This window comes from Saccostrea cucullata, unplaced genomic scaffold (assembly GCF_032062105.1).
Source record: "Saccostrea cucullata isolate Sc308-1 unplaced genomic scaffold, CSIRO_AGI_Scuc_v1 ctg9086, whole genome shotgun sequence".
Taxonomy (NCBI): Eukaryota; Metazoa; Mollusca; class Bivalvia; order Ostreida; family Ostreidae; genus Saccostrea; species Saccostrea cuccullata.
The window spans coordinates 17,903-30,697 of record NW_026933529.1 but is presented as its reverse complement, the minus strand read 5'-3'; the positions used below and the strand labels follow the sequence as shown (position 1 = coordinate 30,697).

The 12,795-nt window shown below is 33.3% G+C and overlaps 1 protein-coding gene across 2 annotated transcripts; it reads right to left on the bottom strand.

Annotated features, from left to right (window-relative positions):
- Positions 1 to 741: 741 nt before the first annotated feature.
- LOC134238550 (phosphatidylinositol N-acetylglucosaminyltransferase subunit H-like) lies at positions 742 to 6,709 on the bottom strand. 2 transcript variants are annotated; one of them, XM_062720668.1, is made up of 5 exons: positions 6,489 to 6,709; positions 6,300 to 6,369; positions 4,301 to 4,428; positions 3,563 to 3,640; positions 742 to 3,106 (listed from the first exon to the last, which is right to left on the bottom strand). In XM_062720668.1, the coding sequence occupies exons 1-5, from the start codon at positions 6,636 to 6,638 to the stop codon at positions 3,020 to 3,022; spliced, it is 513 nt and encodes a 170-aa protein (XP_062576652.1). In that variant the 5' UTR covers positions 6,639 to 6,709; the 3' UTR covers positions 742 to 3,019. The 2 variants fall into 2 exon arrangements, with proteins under 2 accessions (XP_062576652.1, XP_062576653.1); XM_062720669.1 differs by having other exon boundaries at positions 3,563 to 3,637.
- Positions 6,710 to 12,795: the final 6,086 nt, after the last annotated feature.

The following is a 12,795-nucleotide window of genomic DNA, read 5'->3' as shown; positions in this document are numbered from 1 at the left end:
AAGACCTCAAATATTTTTTTGTTTTGAACATATTTTATTGAATATATAATTAAATCATACAAAGGGATTAATGGGTAACAAGTTCTTACAACTTAGAAGAAATATTTCCCTAACTTTCCTTTAACGTTTTATGTAATTTGGTTAGCCCTATTCTCTTTAGAGAAGTGGATAGGCTTCGCCTAGATCTACTATGATTTGAACAAACTTGAAAATACTGTATGCAACAGCTATATTAAGCAGCTGAAACAAACAAAAAACTTGAAAATATCCTTTTTGACTACAAAAAAGCACCAAAACTACAATTACTCATTTCATAAAGGGATACCTGTCACCAGAACCCTAAAATTTATACCCATTCTGAATACAAGAGGGGGTACCCAACCCAGACCCCACCCTCCATACACCTCCCACTCCCTTTTAAGAAACCTGATGATGGCCCTGCATTAGACTCACCTTACCATATCCCAGGAACTCCACATAACTTGCTGTGAATGTTATATATACTGTGAAATCACTAATTTTAGTGGGGGTTTTATTTTCGTGGTTCTCGAGGTATTAAGAGACCCATGAATTTATGTCAACCATGAAATGTGACTTTTCACAGATATTACTACTTATTAACAATTCTTCATCCACGAAATTAAATCCTACCAACTCATTTTCTTTCCTGTATAAAACCACAAAAATTTGACCCCTCAAAAATATGTGATTTTACAGTATAATCATCAAAATAAATCCACATTAGTGTTCTAATTATATTTAATACAATAAATAAAGATGTATAAAAGTACAAATGAGGTGGGAGAGCATATTGACAATCAAATGAAAAAGAAACACTAAATAATAAAATAGACTACTATATATAATAATAATAATATTGTTCATTAACAAAAATAACAATACATGTGTTTGTGAAACATGATGCCCTACACATATTAAAGATAACAGCTTGGTCAAGGTTAAACAAATGCAAGTCAGAATCCAAGATGCAGATCCAATATCTTGTTAGTCAAAGAAATTAAGGTATTGTCAGAGACTTATTAGTTCCACTTGTTTTATACTGAAAACAAAGGAAGAGAAAGTTAGCATTTGAACTTGAAACTTTGCAACAGCATACTTAAAAAAAAAAACATTGCTTTAGTCTTTTTCTTGGCAAGATTTATTGTAACAAGACCAAAACTGTAGGAGCAGCATTTTTAATTTATTTCAAAGAAATTTCTACTTTTAGTAACCATGCCAATACCATTCATCAAAATCTAAAATCGATATATAGAACTATGTATCTTACTGTAGTCTACGTGCGTGCCAAGTAATATTGAAATCAGAGCAAAACTGTAGGAGGAGTAGCAATTGAAAAATTGTTTAAAGACAATGGACGGACAGATAGACGGATGGTCAACAGATTCCTTACTATTATAGTAGAGCTAAAAAACAGAAATATGAAAGCCATTGATCGAAATAATGGCCAAGGTTTTAAAAATTTAGTCAAATGCCAAGGTTAAGAATAAAAGATCAAAATATTGTCGAAAGGTCACAGATGTTGGAATCAAAGGAAAGGTACATGTATAAGCAGTAAAATAAGAAAGCCTTAGCACCCTAAGACTTATCGCTAATGATTGAAGTTTTTCAAACTCCAAGGTGAAGATCAAAAGGTTAGAAATAATGGCATAAAGTTAATTAAGTTCTTATCAATACAAAAAAAGTTTTACCTGTAGCACCATTTGTTAAAAGTACTGTAGATTCCTTATTTTTCGCGAGTACTTTTTATCGCAAACTGGCTCTTTAACGTCAAATTGTGAGAATTATAATTCGCGAATGGACGGTTGATTAACAGAATTTACATAGATTTCAGCACCATAAAAACAAGAGGCCTAGGGGCCACAGCACTCACCTGAGTGCATCGGCTAGGAAAAAGCACATATCAGATCAGAACTAAAAGTTTACTGAGGTGGGTGGGGGCTTAAATTTTAACCACCCCCCCCCCCCCGGATCATAATTTAAACAAACTAGAATCTACACTACCTGAGGATGATTCCATATAAATACTACTAATCATGGCTTTGAAATACTTGAAAAGAAGATTTTAAAAGGTTGCCCTGTACATTCCTATGTTAAATTTTGATCAGCCATTTTGGCCCCACCCTCCCCCTGGGGATCATGATTTGAACAAACTTGAATCTACACTACCTGAGGATGATTCCACATGAGTTTCATCTTTCTGGCCCAGTGGTTCTGGAGAAGAAGATTTTTAAAGATTTTTCCTATATATTCTTATGTAAAACTTTGATCGACCATTTTGGCCCCATCCTACTCCCGGGGGTCATGATTTGAACAAACTTGAATCTATACTACCTGAGGATGATTCCATATGAGTTTCATCTTTCCTGGCCCAGTGGTTCTTGAGAAGAAGATTTTTTAAAAAAGCCATTAATTTTTCTCTAATTCATAATTATCTCCCCTTGAAAAGGGGTGTGGCCCTTCATTTGAAAAAAATTGAATCCCCTTCACCCAAGGATACTTTGTGGCAAGTTTGGTTGAAATTGGCCCAGCGGATCTTGAGAAGAAGATGAAAATGTGAAAAGTTTACGACAACGACAGACGACGGACAAATTTTAATCAGAAAAGCTCACTTGAGCCTTCGGCTCAGGTGAGCTAATAAAAGCGAGTAATATTTTTTCACGAGTGATGCTTCTCGCGAAATTACGCGGAAATTAAATCCTCGCGTATAATTAGGAATCTACAGTAATAGCCAATGTTATTTTGTAAATTACTGAAAAACTGGGTGAAACTGCAAGGCCAACGTTAAAATGATTAAAATTTGATACATCAGCTTAAGAAATGTCTTGGCAATAGGAATACACAAGCTCTAACAAAACTTATAGCAGAGTTTCTGTAAATAAACAGGCAGACAGGCCAAAAGCTATGTGCCTCCTAGCCTTCAACTATGAAGACAAAAAAATAGCGAAAGTGTTTGTAGAGCTCTAGATTGTTCACTTTAAAATTCCTATTACAGCCTTGGTCAACTCTTCTTTTCTGATACAAAATTGAGATTCTTCTGCACTTTCTGGTAAATTGACTTTAATTCATCTATTTTTAATCTGGATTTCTACAATTAAATAAAACATATCAAAGATTACAAAACTCTCCTCAATAAATGTCATCTATAAATACAGGTAATATTTCTCATCAATATAATACTCTAAAAGTGAAAAATTCTCTTTGCTACAAGCATACAACAGCAAGTTTCGTTGTGTTAGAATTTATAGTTTCTTGAAAATGTTTCTAAAAAAATATTTCAATTATCAAAATTAGCAGTCACATCATCAAAGTAAGTTTGATCTAGCACCCAAAGCAAATCTGGTAGTGTGCATCCCTGATGCATCGTCCAAGCAATTTTGGTTCTGATAGGACTTGGGAATGAACCTGATCAAAAATGATCCAATATCTGAAGTAAATCTGTAGAGTGCATCCATAGATGCTTCAACTATAAGTTTGGTCACTAAAGGGCTTATGCAAGTTTCATTTTTTGTATAAGTATATATCTACAAAATACTCTGCTTACCAAGAACATTGGCCTTATTTTCTTCTGGCCTGAAGTAGGGTCTTGATAAAGAATTGCAAGATATGTGGCCAACCTCTGCTGTTAAAAAGAGAATAAAAGCAGTAATAATTAAATAAATCATTCAACAAATAATTTTTTTTTTCAAATTATATTACTGATAATTCAAATTTGTTCAGGAAGGTAGAGAATGTGATGGACAAGATCAGGATTAAACCCCCCCCCCCCTTCCCCAGCTCGCCTCCTTCTAATATCTACCACAATCCTCCCTCCTTAAAAAAACACAATAGAAGTCACTTCCAGGAAGCAGCATTGCCATAGTATATGGGGAGGGGGGGGCAAACAATCAAACCAGTATGTTTTGGAACTCTAAAGAAGTCCTGTAGTAACTCAAGCCATTTGCTCTTGGAAGGTGAACCTGCCTGTCCATCAAACACTAAGGAAAATATTTGTAATCCTTTCTGCATTTGGGTATTTTTATAGCTGCAGAGCCATAACAATATAAAACAAAGTGGCTTATACTGTTCACCAGCAAAACATTGGCCTTTTGTTTTTTTGTAAGATTTATACAGTGTAAAGATTTCTATGCATTATGGTCCCATTCTATTTCTAACTCTCTGGGTCTCTGAAACCACACAAGAAAGATGCTTGAATATTAAGACCAACATGAGCATTCAGTTATGGAGAAAACAACCCACTTTACTTACTTACCCTTGAAAGGATACAAAAATAAAATTTTACCATGATTATAGCTTCCACAATCACTACATCTTGAACAAGCTGCCTTGGAAAGAACTCTGTATTTACTTGCCCCAATCTGTTAACACTGGAAACATTGATTCCAACTGCTGGCACTACTAACATGCTCTCTGTTAAAAAAAACAAAAAATCAACATAAAATTTCATTATTTCTAAGGTTGCTGCCATCTTCGCTAGCCAAGGGTTTCTGATACGCTCCTCATGATTACTAGTATGAGGAGAGCAGCGTATCAGATCGAATCCCTTGGCTAGCGAATATGAGGTTGCTTCATGATCACGCTTAGTGTCAATCTGAAAATAAAAAAAAAGATTGGTATATACGAAAGAAGTATGTATGGAATATCAGTAAAGAATGACTGCACTTAAGCTATGAGTGTTGGAACCTTTTCGGCTACCCATTTTAAGCTTAACATTACAATATATCGCTAAATTAATCTATGATTAATGTGCAAGCATATGCTTTTGATATTTATTTCTAGAATTTTTTGTCATACATATTTCTATAATTACAGAAAATGTAACTGAAAAGAACATGTAAAAGCCTTAAATTCCGGAAATTTGAACAGGACCACTTTCGAATCTAAGGTATCCGCAAATAGGCGGAGTCATTTAAACCGCATGGTTGTGGAATGTAAACATTAGCATATATGATTTTTTCGCACTACGAATTTAAATGGAGAAGAGAGAGAGAGAGAGATCTTGTTGATTTTATGGTGCACAATTATTAAATGATTCTAATGTGAAGGGACGGGGTAGATGTCTCGCTCTACAGACCATAATACAGAGGCGACATAAGCCTATACATGTACTTACTATTGACACTGTCAATACCAGAATTCTTTCAAAACACCTCTAATGTACGTAAAGCATAAAGTTAAATAAGAGACATATTATCTTCAAACCCTATTAATATTTGCGCAAAAATATCCCATAGTTTGAAGTTGGAAGTACGATAGATACTGTCACAACAGAGACTTAAACACAATGAAATGTTCAATGAAAGCGTTAGCCTATCAAACAGCAGAATGTCACGTGATTAAAGTGATTTAAGGAATCACTGTCTAGTTTTGAGAGTATGCCAGGACATCAACAATAGTGGGAAACATGGGATAATTTGCATAACGGGCGAAGCCCGTTATGCTAAAATTATCCCATGTTTCCCACTATTGTTGATGTCCCTGGCATACTCTTAAAACTAGACAGTGATTCCTTATATTTCCATTTCATTGTGAAATAAAATTGTAGACTTAGACATTAAAAATGTAGACTAATAGATTTAAATTACACGAGGACTTCCATGCCAATTTCAATAGTTCTTGTACACTGACGTCAAACACAAAGGCAGCCGCACGAGATTTACATGCATATTTGGACTCCTTAGCGTCAGACACAGAGACAGATGCGCACAAGATTTGCATGCGGATTAGGCCTCCTTAGCTGCTGACCTATCGACCTGCCTAATTTACATTCCGGCAGAATTATCAAGAAATAAATTCCCCCAACTTTCAAACAGTTATCACAGAGATAAAAATTAGAAATGGAAATATTATAATATCAATCGTTGATGCACGGTGACCGGTTAATTTAGTAGCTATCTCAACCCTAGTTTGGGGACATTTTTTTTTTAATTAGATATGAGCCGCAACTTGGCCAACATTGTCCTTTGGATATGTATATGTTTAAGTTAAAATACACATTCTGTGCAAATAAGAAAAATGGCCAAGTTGCGGCTCGATGTAAACAAAGTCGTTGAAAACTGGTATGCATATGAATAACAATAGAAATGAGACAAAACTATTAGACCCCCATCTCAAAAGCTAGTGTCGCTCGGCATTGTTTAATACTTTCATGTTATATAATATACCAAAACCTTCTCTTAAGATATTGTTTAATGTATTTTGCGCAAAATATCGGGATCCAACTCTCATAGGTTAAGTGCAGTCATTCTTTCCGAAATGTAAACAAAACCGGATGGCCGTACCAGATTTACTCTCAAATTTGAAAACCAACAGACATGCCAAGGTTGCCACACCAACATGAGAGGCCAGAATCTGTTAATGATAAATAATAACTGTTAAAATATATGAAAATATTATGAATTCATTTATTTAAATAAACACACCTTTGTGTGATTAACTTATTTTTTTAAACCTTCCCGGTGTGTGCTTACCCATTCTATTCCATGTTCGTTCAGGCCCACTTTGGATGATATAAAACAAACAAACGCGTTTAAAACTGTAAGAATTATCAATAACTTAGCAGTTCTGCATGGATAAATAAGTTTTACTTCATAATCCTTCTGCCATTTCATTTGAGACATTGACTAAAACAGGAAACTTTGAGTGTTCTACAAGACGCGCGTGGCTGTGATTGTTGACTTTCTACTTTCATTTTATCCGGTTCCCTTATAAAGGAAGGAATAGGGGCAGAGAACCAGTGTTAATCTTTACCGCCATCAAAAGTGAAACCTTCTCGAAAATCATGCTTTAGATAAATATCTCGATATCAGAAAATTGTAACGATTATACTTTACCCGGAGCATCCTTAATTCTTATGCCTGCGATAAGAAGACAAAAACACCAGTGTGACTTTACTTACTAGATTAGCTATAAGTTATCTATCTTTAAAGATAAAAATATTTTTTTTTAATGTAAATAAATGCTTAATAAAGATATAAAAATATATTTTTGAAAATACAATTATATAAAATATTCACATTTCCTTTCAAACTGGAGGTAAATTTTCCTTAAAAAATTGTAAAATTATTTAACTTTACTTTTAAAGAACTAAAAACTTTAACAATTTAAAAAGAAATAAATAGACTTTGGGAAAAATGCTTAAACTTTTCGCACGATAAAGAACCCTTTTTGTGAAAATTACCGGACGTATGTACGTCCTGGTTTAAAAGTAGAAAAGTTAATTAGTAAAACAACAAGGGAATAAGCAGAATCAACTAAATTTGTAAAGATTTCGGTCAGATATCGATACAGCCCCCTTTCAGGTAATGTCAATATGTACGAAAAGTTTATCAACATGCAAGAATCTTTTTATCATACATTGTGACCACAGGCACCTGACGTTACTTATTTTTCTTTTAATAAAAAAAATATACACATACCGAATAATAATTATTCGGTATGTGTATATTTTTTTTTATTAAAAGAAAAATAAGTAACGTCAGGTGCCTGTGATTGTGACCTCCTATTTTACTTTTTGATCCTACATATATTTTGGGCTTCTCACTGCTGTCATATTCATAAGGTATCATTTAGTGAGCTCATTGCTCACAGTACCCATGGTACCTATAGTTTTAAATGAAATATATTCTCTAAATGTACTTGGGTTGTCTCTCTTAGGTTATATCTGGTTGACACGATACATCGATGATTAAAAATCGGGTTATCCTGATTGCAAATATGCAAGATATATTCGATTCGTTACAATTAATTTACAAGGTATTTGACGGAGAACAAAAACTTCTATAATTTGCAGTTTGATAAAAGATTAATTTATATATCTATTGAAAGAAAATGACTACTAGTATATGATACTTTCATTAATAACAAAAGCACTTTGTAAGGTAAATACATGCATTGATTTGCATAGATTTTTTTTTAACACTGAAAAATTCATATTTTTCCTTAACATATTGACATCTTAATACATATGTTACGGTGTAAAATACAACATTTTTGGACTTATTTTAAATTACCGTGTAAATTAACTTTTCGGACTTTGTGTAAATTGTTGTCAAAACTTTTCTTTTATTTCGGCAAATGTGATAAATTATATAAATTCCGCACAGCCTTAATCCCACCTGAGGCAGAGTCAGAGATGGACATGCAGTTAATCCCTTAATTGACATCTGTTTATATTTATTGACACTTAATCTTTCATCTTTATTTCTATTATATACATGCTGCTAAAATGTCACCATTCGCTCATTATTGTTTGATACTTGATTTCTATATACCTTTTGTTAACCCTTTTATTTTACTCTGTCTTTGTTCAGTATGTATGATTTGTTGTGAAAACATATAGTCAGTTGGAATCAGACCTTCGGTGCTGATAGTTCCCAAGCTCATGTAAAAGTATATTCTTTGCTGATTCTATATAAAAGTAACAAATTAGTAACTCGTGTTTGTGTCTTGAGGTTCAAAAGAATCTGGGTTCAACAATAAGAGGAAAGCTCACGGTTGAACCAGAATCAGTGTAGACGGACGAAATTCATTCCGTAAAACATATCAAAAGATTGAAGACATTTAAAATGAAATGAAAATTCTCCCCATGTTTAATTTGTTACTTTATTTCTTTTGTCTGTTTACTTCGTTCGTTTGTTTGTTATTTTTTGTTTTTGTTTTTTGTTTGTTTTTGTTTTTTTTTTGTTTTTTTTTGTTCTCCCTTTGCAACCCAGAAATTTCTTGACAACCCAAAAAAAAAAAAAACAAAACAAAACAAAAAAAAAAAAAAAAAAAAAAAAAAAAAAAAAAAAAAAAAAAAAACGTAAACTCGCCCAAACTTCAAAATCCTATTTCGCTATTTCGTGTGTGTGTGTGTGTGTGTGTGTGGGGGGGGGGGGGGGATATGACATACCACTTTAATACAAGTTCACATTTAACCACGGGGGGAGGGGGGCGATGACTTTTGATGCTTCAAATCTTTAACTTTTCATTTAAGGGATGAATTTAATAGCTACCCATTTTATACGGTATAAACTGGGTTGCGGCAGTTTACGCTTTATAAACCGCGAAGCGGTTTATAAAAAAGCGTAAACTGCTTAAACCCAGTTTATACCGTATAAAATGGGTAGCTATTAAATTCATTGCATATAATTTAATTTTCATTCATTTGATGTAAGAAAAAAAGAAGTAATTTTTTTATCCAATCAAATACAACCAGAATTAAATTATACCACTTTAATACAAGTTCACGTTTAACCAGGGGAGTCTGCGTTTTCCGAGGGGGTCCAAGTTAACTTTTTTCTTGCTTTTGTATATAAATTTAATAACCTTGGAAATTCCAGGGGGGTCCTGACCCCCCCCCTCCCCCGACCCCCCTCTAGATCCGCGCATGTTCCTTGTTTAAAAAAATCCAAGAATCATATACTAGTACACATGTATATTCTCCCTTTATTTGGAAATCTAGGTTAACAGGGGCTGGTCACATACTATATTTGATTTTACGTAATCACTTTATATACTTTATATATATATATAGTGATTACGTAAAATCAAATATGATTAACGTAATCATTTTACTTTTTGTATTCAAAGTGATTACGTAAAATCAAATATAGTATGTTACCGGTATCTCATCGTCGCAAACCACGGCCAAAATGTACAGTCCTCTCCCATTCTGGGGGAGAGAGCTACAATGCGGACTCCGGACCGTGGCTTGAGACGTCTAGGTCTAAAGCTAAATTCTAGAACATTCTGGAAGAACGGGAGCAAATGTCTTATGTAATGTCATGTGATCTTCATAAGGGGTGTGGGGGGCATAAGCTCCAATAATCATATGAACAAATTTAAATTTGATATTAGGAATGTTTATTGATAATTTGTTGTGAAATATGGTAAAACAATAGATTATCGAAAAAACAAACAAGTAAATTTTGTCTCTCACGTATACGTAATAAAACACGCATCTGTATACAACGTATATAAAATCACAATCACGTGATCATCAAATTCACTGCAGAAAGTTCTGGAAACTTTTTTTTTCATCTCTCTCTTCCTCTCTCTGTATATAGACATGATTCAAAATCAATCACTCATTTATTTGAATCTCTTCACCGTTTTACAACAGTATACAGAGACTACAAAAACATTAGGTGATTTTTACACATAACATTGGATTTATAAGGCATGCGTGAATTAAAAAAAACTAAACAAAAAATTAAACAAAAAAATATTAATTTAAAATAAAATGAAGACTTCGATCATTAAGACTAATGTTTATATAAATCAAAATTTTAATTCACCTTTATATACCCTATCGTCTCAAGCCACGATTCGGAGTCTGCATATAGTTTTCTCTCTTTCTCCAGAAGAATTGGAAAGAATTCGTACATTTTTGCCGTGTTTTGCGACAACCACTTCACCCTAGCTGCAGATCTGTAGCGTTATGGTTTTATATATTTGTCTTTGAACATAACGTCATATACACCATAACGTTACAGATCTGCAGCTAACTTCACCCATGCATGTACTTATGAAAGTATTTGACAATTAAAAATTGAACGCACAAAATGCAAACAAAATACATGTGTTTTTGAAATACGGTGGCCCCCGTTTGGTTGATTAACTGATTGTTGTTTAACGTCCCTCTCGAAAATTTTTCACCCCTATGGAGCCGGTTTCACTGCAAATTTTGTCCTATACTCGGCGCTTAACCCTCTTACTGCCAGAACTGTGTCTAATTTGTGCAGTTGATACGCCAGAACTTTTGGTTACAAGTATCAGAATGCATTGAATTTTTTTTAATGATAAACAACATCCTATTCCTAAAGATAATTTTTTATTGCTAAGAATTTACAAATTACTAATAACGGACACAAGGACAATTTTGATGTTTTGATGACGTCGACTCCTTTGCTAGTATTACGTCACAGTCATAAAAAAATCCGCGTAATTTGGCAAATTCTTAGGGAATAAAATAATCATGAGAAAGAGTGAAAAATATAAACGTTTTGACAATAAACAGATTGTTGTCGATGTTGTTTTTTTTAGTTTATGCTGTTTAAATTTACTACTTATAAATATATCATTCGGAGTAGAGAATAAGTAGTAAAAATAAAAAAGTATTTTAATTATAAATTCAACACTATTTTATGGAAAGTTTGCCAAGCTATAGATAGTTTTCGATAGGCCTGAATTTAGCGAAAGTTACCTCCCGTTGGCCGCCATATTGGAGGTCGACTCAGTGATTTTCCCTCTTTGTCTTACCAAGTTTAAGAAAGTATAGAAGAAATATTTGGTGGAAAATCTTTATCAAATAATTTTTTTTAAATAAGGGAGGCTTCCAAAAATTCATATACTTCAGAAAAATAATGATTTCTAATTCAAAATAGCAAATATAAAATTTTTTAATTGGTTGAACAATGAAGGAATATGAGCATTTGGACCTCCAGTATGGCGGCCAACGGGAAGTAACTCTTGGTCAATCGAAAACTATCTATAGTCTTCGCTTAGAAAAGACGTCTTTAGACAAAATAAATACGTGTTTTCTTTACAATCAATACGATCTGGGTTACAAAAGACATTAAGGTAACTCTTACGTTCATTACCAATTTTTTTGAAATGTTTAAATTTTTAGCGGACAGTATTCTTTAGACAAAATAAATACGTGTTTTCTTTATAATCAATTGTAGCGGACAGTATCTAAAGGAATTTATACTGCCTCGCTAGTGAGCTAGCTTTTCTAGTGATGCGGTAGAGTCTCCCTCTCTTTCAGGCAAGTTAAGCAAAGGCGAGCCTGTTTAACCCTTGGATGGGTGACCGCTTCACGTTAAAAAATTAATTATTGAAGTCAAAAAAAAAGAAAAAAGAAAAAATACGAGAAACTCGGTAAGTTTTTACATTGTCGGTTTTGCTGAGATACGAATTCAAGATTATATGTAGCACATTTTTTTTACGATTTCAAGTGCAGAAAATCAAGAAAATGCCGTACATGTATGCGACAAGAGTGTTCCAAGGCTGTGCTTAACCCCTCCCCTTTTGTGCAGAGATAGATATAGGCATTTTAAAAACATTGGGACGTAGGTTTACCCCCCCCCCCCCACCTTTCAACAGGCACGTTACAGTTGAGATCAAAAAACAGGGTAAGTGAAAGTATTTTGGAAGAAAAAAATGGTACCGAAAGAAGTTTGATTCTAACCCCCAACCCCATCCCATTAAATGGGATTTTCGTGTTTGGAAAATGGACAAGTTTGTTTTTGTAGATTTGATTTCTTTCTCTTCTATTTAGCTCCCCCCTTTTCAATATTGCTTCTGACGCCAGTGTACATGTAAAGTTCATGCAAATAAAACAGATCTGCAGATAGTAAGACTAGGTGCATTTATAGAATCTGACAACCAGAAATTTAATACAATTCACTAACCCCTAAAAGCTAAATTGGATATTAATGAAATATTAATTATTATAAATAATTATTTATCAATTAATTAATGTGTGAATTTAATAGAAACATTCAAAAGAGACTTCAGTCTCCCTTGACCACAATTGTTAGTTTACCTTATTCATTTTGGAATACCGATCCCAGTGTATTTTCATATTACATTTGTACTAAAATTTCAGTTTTTTCGCCTTCTGTATTTCATATAGTGTAAAAGTATACATTGTCATAAACCTGTATAAAAGCTAATTATCAAATCACTGCCTCTCTAAACAAAAAAGAGAAATCAAATTCAAACCTCTGTAATATATTTCTCAAAGTAGCGTAGAATTACCTCTTAAATGTTAAAAATATGTTGTATATA

Excerpts from the sequence above, each read along its gene's own strand:
- LOC134238550 (XM_062720668.1), bottom strand. The coding sequence starts at position 6,638 with ATGTCTCAAATGAAATGGCAGAAGGATTATGAAGTAAAACTTATTTAT. Across the intron at positions 3,641-4,300 it reads TTGTGGAAGCTATAATCATG|CAGAGGTTGGCCACATATCT; the intron begins GTAAAATTTTAT and ends TCTTTTTAACAG. Across the intron at positions 3,107-3,562 it reads AAATAAGGCCAATGTTCTTG|AAATCCAGATTAAAAATAGA; the intron begins GTAAGCAGAGTA and ends ATTTAATTGTAG.